This window comes from Cervus elaphus, chromosome 10 (assembly GCF_910594005.1).
Source record: "Cervus elaphus chromosome 10, mCerEla1.1, whole genome shotgun sequence".
NCBI classification, from domain to species: Eukaryota; Metazoa; Chordata; class Mammalia; order Artiodactyla; family Cervidae; genus Cervus; species Cervus elaphus.
In genome coordinates this window covers 31,139,390-31,147,818 of record NC_057824.1, presented here as the reverse complement: position 1 = coordinate 31,147,818, position 8,429 = coordinate 31,139,390, and the positions used below count along the sequence as shown (strand labels likewise).

Below are 8,429 nucleotides of genomic sequence, written 5' to 3'. Positions count from 1 at the left end.
CCTGTTATGAAACAAAACAAGGATTCCTGGACTGGGGGCCCAGCGTAGGCCCTGACAAAGGACCCCGCTTCCCCGGAGCCAGGTGCCGATGTTCAAAGCCCAGCTCTGCTGAAAGCTGTGTGACCCTGGGCAAGGGCTGAGCCTTGTCTGTGCCCCAGTTTCCTCATCTGAAAAGTGCGGCAAATAATAGGGCCCCTTTCCCAGGAGGACGTGAGGAGCCAGTGTGTGTAAAGGCTGTGATTGTCCCTCCAAGGCTGGCTCCCCCTCAATTCCGGGTCTCGGGGACCCACCGTCACCCCCATGGAGAGCCTCCAGCTTCCGCCGGGCAGCCCCCACCTTGTCACTTCCTCACACAGTTTTATTCCTTTTCAGAGCATTTTTCTGCTGTGGGACTTTTTTTTTTTTTTTTTTTTGCTTTCCTCTTTTTTAAAGGCCGTTAAGCTTTAGGAAGGGCATCATTAGCCTGGTCGATTTCGCCAACTGCTGTTTGACCAGCCCCTGGTCTGCCGCGCACACAGTAGGTGCTCCGTAGTAGGTTTGAATAAAGGACGGCGGCACCCGGGCAGGGGCCGCTTCCGCTCCAGGACCTGCCACGCCGCCAACACCCCGCCGCCGCGGCTTGCTGGGGTGAGGGGGGCGGTTTCGGGGGGAGGGCGGGCGGTTTCGGGGGGAGGGCGGGCGGTGGACCGGCTCCTCTGCGCCCTCTCGCCCTCCTTCCTTTCAACGTCCGAGTGCAACTCTGTGAACACGGCTCCAGAAAGCTCCCTGGACAGGCCACCGCCCGGCAATCAGAGCCTTCCTATCTGCCTTCGGGGAGGGAGGCCCCGGGAGGCCAGTTGCCAGCGCGTCCTGAAGTCCCTCCCGCCGCCCCGCGTCGCTTGAAGGCGGAGGCCCGGGAGGGGGCCGACCCCGCCCGCCGGCTCGGCGCGCGGCTTCCAGACTCCGGCATTTCCTCCCCGCTAGCTGGCGCGGTCTCGCCTCCCCTCGGAAGAGGAAACTCCTGGGGCCGAGTAACGGGAACAGGCGCGGAGGGGAGCGGCGAGGGACCTCCGGGGGGGTGCCCCGCAGCTCCGGGAGGGCAGCCCCGGGTAGGCGGCGAGCGCGGCGGGACCAGAAGCTGGCCGCGGGCGGCGCGCCAGGGCGCGGGGCGGGGAGGGCCGGCGGGCCGGACGCCGCGCGCAGTCGGCACAGGGCGCGGCCGGGAGCCGGGGCGGGCGGGGCCGGCCGCTGCTGGAAGGAGCGCTTGAGCTGGGAGAGGAGGCCGAGCTGGAGGGCGGCTTTCCCCGGCCCGGCGACGGGGGAGCCGCCGCGGAGGCGAAGGAGACCGGGACAGTGGGGCTGCCCGGGCGCTGCGCGCATGCTGGGCCGGGGGCGCCGCCGGGGCTCGCGCCCTGGGCTGCTCCGCCGCCGCTGCCCCCGGCGCCTGGCATGTCGGTGCACTACACTCTCAATCTGCGCGTCTTCTGGCCCCTGGTGACCGGCCTGTGCACCGCCCTCGTGTGCCTCTACCATGTCCTGCGGGGAAACGGGGGCGCCCGAACCGAGCCCCCCGACGGCGCGGACGGCGGCTTCCCGCTGCTCAAGGTGGCGGTCCTCCTCCTCCTTGGCTACATCCTCCTGCGCTGTCGCCACGCTGTCCGGCAGCGCTTTCTGCCCGGGCCTCCCCGCCTGGGGGGCCACTCCGCCTTCTCGTCTAAACACTTCCCCGAGCCCAGCCTAGACATCTTGCTGGAGAGTTACTACGAGCATGAGGTGCGCCTGTCGCCGCACGTGCTGGGCCACAGCAAGGCCCACGTGAGCCGCATCGTGGGCGAGCTGGTGCGGGCTGGCCGTGCCCGAGGGTCCCCAGGCCCCATCCCCGGGGGAGCGCTGGCCTTGGCCTTCCGCGGAGACTTCATCCAGGTAGGGAGCGCCTACGAGCAGCATAAAATCCGCCGGCCCGACGGCTTCGACGTGCTCGTGCCGCTGCGCCTCCCTCCCCTGGTGTCGCTGGAGCCGCGGAGCCTGGGCGCGGAGCCCGAGCTGGCCCCAGCCTTCCACGGATGCTTCGTGTGTGCGCTCAAGGCGCCGCCAGGGGCTTCCGGCGGCCACTGGCTCCGGGACTGCAAACCCTTCTCCGACGGCTTCTGCGTGGATGTCCGCGGGCGGCGCCTCCTCTCGGCCACGCTGGTACTGCGCTGGTTCCAGGCGCATCTGCAGCGCTCCCTGGCCACCGTGCGCTACAGCCTGGAGGGACGTTGTCGGGTCAGCCTGACCCCGGGCGGTCTGGAGCAGCCGCCCACCCTACACATCTTGCCCTGCCGCACCGATTACGGCTGCTGCCGCCTTTCCATGGCCGTGCGACTCATCCCTGCCGTCCATTTGGGCGACAGCGTCTTCCTAGTGGCGCCACCGCCGCCGCCCTCGCCTGCCGGGCCCCTGTCGGAGCTCCCGGGAGGCCTGCGTGGCGATGCCCTGTGGGGGGTGAACACAGCGCGCCAGGAGCAGAAGCTGCTGAGCTGGCTGCAGGAAAGGGCCCCTCCGGGTGCCTGCTACCTCAAGTGCCTGCAGTTGCTTAAAGCTCTGCGAGACCTGGGCGCCCGCGGGCTGGACCCGACGGCCGCCGCGCAGTGGGGACGCCTCCTCTCCTCGTACGTGCTCAAGTCGGCGCTGCTGGCGGTGCTGCAGCGCGAGGGGGCTCCGGCACCAGGCTGGGACGAGGCGCACCTGGGCGAGCGCCTGGAGGAGCTAGTGCTGTTCCTCCGGGACTGCCTGCTGCGACGCCGGACGCTCTTCCACTGCGTCCTGGGCCCTGGAGGGGCGGCCACCGAGGTGGGCCCGCTACCCAAGGTACTGCGTGAAGCTGCCCCAGTTGACCTCCTGGCGGCTTTCGACCGGCAGTTTCGGGAACTCGCAGCGGCGCGGTTGCTGTCCACGTGGCGAAGGCTGCCCCAGCTTCTCCGCGCCTATGGCGGTCCCCGCTACCTTGTCAGATGTCCGCCACCCCGGAGTCAGCGCACCCAAGGGTTCCCTGAAGATGAACCATAAACCCTGTTAGAGACCCCACCTGGTCCAGTGCTCCAGCAGCCCCACTCCACGGGTGGGGCGGGGATGGCAAGGAAGATGACCTGCAGAAGGGGTGGGAATATTCAGAGCGTGGCATCTGGCGGCTTCAACATCACCCCGGCTCCACCATCCAGATAATCATGGCATCTTCACACCCACCAGAGTGTCCTGGACGAGCTATGGAAAGACAGCCACCATCGGCAACTGAGAGTTGGTCCAAATGTTGGTTTGTGTGGAATGATTCTGTAGAAGGATTTAGCTTTTAGGGAGGTTCAGTAAAGCAAGAACTAGCTGCAGAAAAAGTTCCCTCTGCCAGTTGTTTAGAAGATCTCTCTTACCCACCCCCCCCCCCCCAATTTAAAGAAGCTAATGTTTTTTGACATAACTACTTGGTAGGTCCTGGTTTCCTGATTGTCTTTTTAAAAATCTGAATCTTTCTCTACAACTGGAACTGTAATTCTATTGCAGGGGCTCATGTTCTGAAGTACAGAGTTTCCACTGTTCAGATAAATATTAATGTATTTTTAAAGGGTCCCATCAATGGTGTTTGACAGGATTGTGAAGAATTAAGTCACAGGTGCTGAGCGGCAGTCAAGAGTTGGTTAGTGAAACTTTCAGAGCAAACAGCACTTTATTGATCAGTTCTTTCATTTTGTGGTAATTGCTAGTGCCACGTGTGGCATCTGAAAGGGAGGCCAGTTACATTTGCTATGAAAAGAGGTGCAGTCTTGAAGAACAGGCTTGCTCAATACCCCTTCAGGCAGGCTCCGGGATGAGCACTCTTCAGCACCTGCTCTGAGCCACGCTCACTGCAGAGGGACAATGCTTCAGACAACACTGGTGAGGGCAGAAAACATGTTGAGTCTCGAAAAAGATGAAGCTCACTCTTTGCCTAGCAAGGTGTCTCGCCAGGGCTTGCTGCTGGCTAGAGAGAGAAACCTTTTTTGTTTGTTCATTTTGTTTTAAAGTCTTTTTAGCAAACTCCTTTTCTTTATGAATTTAATGAGATAGTGAAGAGGCAATGCCTGCTCTCGGCCAATCTCAGTGATCCTTAGTGGTTGGGACGTTTTTGCTCTGATTGCCCAAGCAGCCTTTTAGCAGCCCAAAGGCCACCTTTGAGAAGCAGTTGGTTCAGCACAGGTCTTGCAATGCATTTCGCTTAGAGTTCAGCATCTCTGGGCTCTGTGCTTAAAGATTAGTTATTTCCCAGTCCGTTGACAGAGGAGAAAGAGTGAAGGAGGGCAAGTTACGGGGAGATGGAGGGAGACAGCCCTTGTCAGCTGTTTGCGCTTTCTTTTCTTTGGGCATAAACATCACCAGGCTGAGTGTATTTTGCAGCTCGTCCATTCTGAAATCCCTCTGTCCTGCCAATTTTCTAATAGCTCTCAATTGCATCAGTCAACATAAAACTCACTTGAAGTTTAGAATGGGCCATCATCTGCTGAAGAGAAAATACAGTCAGTCCCAGTGATATACTTTAGGGGTCGTTTTTTTTTTAACTTTTTTTTTTTTTTTTATAACAGAGACTTTTAAAGGTAAAACTTGGAAGACAGAAGTAGTCACATGAATTAGGCCATTGTTTAATTTCTGAGCTGTTTGGAGGGAACTTTTAAAACTTTGTAGGGGCCCTACTTGGCCACTGTAGGAAAGTTGTTGTGAATAGATGATTTATAGGGAATCCTTCTCATCAGAGCTGCTGAGATTTCTTAGTCCATTGCAGTCTTGGACTGCAAGAGAATCAGTTGCAAATGTTGTGCTGTTCTTTGGGGTTGCACTGGGGACATTTCCCCTCCATACCACAAAGTCTTTTCTAGTTTTTGAGGTCAGTGTTAGGTCGGAAGGTACTGCATTTAGCAAAAGAATCAGTCTACCAACTTCCTGCAAAGATATAAACTGCACAGTGTTTTTTTAAAATATACTTTTTAAATAAATTCCAAGAGTAAGTAGATCTTTATATAAATATATATTTATAATGTTTCCATACTCAGCTACAATTTCCCCTATAGTTGGGATAGGGGAAAGCGAGGCTATTGGGGGGGATTATAAAGCTTTAAAAGCTGAATTTTCCAAATATTTTTAGTTAAGTTGATAGGTTCCTTTTTTATCTGAATAGCATTTTGATGTTTGAATCTAGTAACATACTTACTGTTCTTGTAGTTTCCTTTTTTTTTTTTTTTCAGGTTAATTACCCAAAGCCTCATCCATCCTCAAGACTTTTAAATTTTATTTTTTTTAATTAATGGGGCATTGTGTTTGTTAATTTTTAAACTATTAATGTTTTATTTAAATGCCATGCTGAGCAATTGTTCTCTGTACATGGTAACCAAAAACTTGGAGATTTCGATCAATTTTGATCAATGTTTAGTAATCCAAAACATGTACTGTGTACAAACGAAATAATATGGCATATTAGCCAGGTGTGATGGTTGCCCGTGGCACTTAAATTAAGCTCAATTCTGTATTTTATTTGGGCTCCATCATGTCCTTGATCTGAAATATATACATTTTTGGTGTATACTTGGTACTGGAGATTCATATATGCAAATATTCTCATTCCAGAAGGCTCAAAATTGTTCATGCTCTGAAAAAAAAGATTAACTGTCCAGCCAGTGTCTGAGGAAAATGTTTTGGGGAGATGACTCAGCCTTTTTGCCGTAAGACACACTTCAGTAACTCCCACTGACCAGTCTTGGGAGCCATGTCGAAATGCTTGTGGGCTGAGAGACGGAGATTTTTTTTTTGCAAAATGAAACTGAAGCTGAAAGAAGGGAAAACGTGAGTGAACAAAGAGAAATCTGAAGATTTCAGGAAGGAAGACTTAAAATGGATGTGAAAGGAAGAGCTGGGCAGAAGATTTCACTCCATGGGGTGAAATCACATGAGGGTGTGAGAGAGGTTTGGGTTAGGAAACACGTTGTTTAGATATGTGCTATTTCAAACCAGGGGTCGCAAACTCAGCAGCCTGCAGAAGCAAGACAGGGAGGTAAATAGGGGAGGGGTGGGTGGTGGTGGGGGTACTCTGCCCATCTTCAGGGGGCACATTGCTCAGTTCTATGCAGGGAAGAGGGTAGGGTGGTGCTGGAAATTAAAAGTCAGGATTGTTTTTTAAAAAGGAAGTTTTCTGATTGTTAAACAACATAATTAAAAAATATCCAAAACACATGTGGGCCAAAAATACATTTGGTTGAGCCTGGGGGCCACCAGTTTGCGACCCCTGCCTTACACAGTTAACCCCTCAAGTATGAATAAGGTTATATTTATTGTTATGGGTATGATGTTGTAATACGTGGTTGGGGGTGTGATATTTCAAGTCTATTTTCTCTCTCAGAACTAAGCTTTATTGTAGAAACAAACCCCCCAAATTAACATGGCCACAGGTAACACTTAACTTACAATTCCCAGGAGGATTCTCTATCCTAGAGCCGAAAGAGACAGACTGGACATCAGGCCCCTGGGGGCCAGCTCTTAGCATTTCCTTCGTGGTGATTTGGGCCTGAATTCCTTGGCTCTATCAGAGTCTGTAGATGAGTAATCAGGAAGGATTGTAGAATAACTTGTTTCTTCTCTATTTGTGTGTTATTCTTATTTTTAAATTAAGTATTGTTTTTTAGTAGTTTCCTAGCCTTTGGGATGATAGGTGGTGGCCGTGAACACCAGAAAAATATGCGGGGGCCTCCCTGCCAAGCTTCTTAGGCTTGTTACCAGCCCCACTATTAAGAGCACTGTTCTGATCAGATGTTTCTCTTTCTGACTCAATGGCTCCCACCAAAACTGACATCCTAGCTGGATGAATTAAACTAAGCCTTCCAAAGTGTTTCCTTTAACCTCAAGAAGTAAGTCACTTTTTCTATAAAATGTGGTTTTTAACCTTGATGATGATTTAATTTATCATATACACAGGGAGGAAGATCATTATTATCCCTCCCCAGTGGTGGGAAAATAAACTTCATGGACATTTCCAATATCCTTTGGGAGGGAAAAAAGTTCAGTGTTATCATTGTGGCGTTTGTTAATTTTTTCGAAAAAATGGCTTGTCTGTTTCTTAGACACTACTGTTTATTTTTTTTTATACTTTCATAGCACACGATTTGGTGGGAATAAAGCAAGTATAAGTTGGGAGAGGATGAAGATATATGTGATCATCTATACAGAGAGAATGGACTAAAACATGCAGCTAAATTACATGTAATCTCGTTTTTTAAGTATCAGATATTCAGGAATATTGTGAGCACCGTTTACTTTTTTTTTAAAGTGCCTTGATTCAGTCACTTGACTTTAAAACATTCCTCTTATTTTACTGTTATTTTTAGTGTGGATTTTGACCCTAAACTGTGTATTATGATGCTGTCTATCGGCTGCAGTCATAGCATATGTTTTGTTCCAATAACAGAGACCAAAGAGGTGATCAAATATGGTTCAGCTGCTACAGTTGTGTGATTAAAAGGTGCTTTAATCACACCAAATTTCCATGGCCCAAACAGCCAAGGCCAGCCATTTGTTTTCTATTTCAGGTTGAAGTAAATTTGCACTTTTAATCATATGGGTCGTTGGGGACCTTGTTCTTTCATACTTTGCTTTATTAATAAAGGAACTTACAGAAACCTCTGGACTGAACATCAGATTTAGAGAGAGTTCTCATATTCCGGGAGGGCGGCGTGTGGCTATACTGGCTTGTGATTCCTTTCGCAGGCCACGAGCTTTCAGCGAGTGGGTGTATGGGACGCTTTTCCACACAGCAAAGCTGGGATCATGGTACAGAATTGACATTGTGCACGGGTGGGGAAGGATGCCAGTTCATGGCTCTGTGGGCAGCCTGGGGTCTTGCCTTCAAGTCATTTTTTTAGCAAGAAGCTTCTGGCCCTGCCCCTCCTCTCTGCCTACCACCTCCACCCGCTTCTACCCTCAGTTCGGCTCTCACACACCAAACACAACTCAAGTCTTGGCCTGTGGCTAATTTGTAGGTTAAGAATTTTGCCCAGAAATTTCTTAGCCCCTGCCCCCAGGCCCTCTCCAAATGGTAAACATTAGCTAATAAGAAAAACCATGAGGCTTCACGAGAGATGGAATCTCAGAGGCCACATGGCACTCTTCAAAGTCTTCAGAGCCAGGTGGAAGTTGGCTAGTTAAACAGTGGTTGTGTAGAACACTTGCCTAAGGGAAAGGGGTGTGTTTTGATTAGTTTTCAGCAGTTAGTTCTTGGGTGGCTCCTATCCCCAGGGGGTGAGGACACAGAGGTAACAGATATGGTCTCTCATGAATTCACAAGACGCTGTGAGAGGCAGTCAGTTAAAGAAGTCATTTCCATGCAAAGTGGTGGGTGCTAGGTGGGAGGAGGACCTGGATGCACAGAAGTAGTTTCAGGGAGGGCTGCTTGAAAGAAGCGA

At 51.6% G+C, this 8,429-nt stretch overlaps 1 protein-coding gene across 1 annotated transcript; it reads left to right on the top strand.

Annotated features, from left to right (window-relative positions):
• The first annotated feature begins 736 nt into the window (after nucleotides 1–736).
• Nucleotides 737–7,646, top strand: ITPRIPL2 (ITPRIP like 2). Its single transcript, XM_043914423.1, has one exon. The coding sequence runs from the start codon at nucleotides 1,429–1,431 to the stop codon at nucleotides 3,025–3,027; it is 1,599 nt and encodes a 532-aa protein (XP_043770358.1). The 5' UTR covers nucleotides 737–1,428; the 3' UTR covers nucleotides 3,028–7,646.
• The last annotated feature ends 783 nt before the right edge of the window (nucleotides 7,647–8,429 follow it).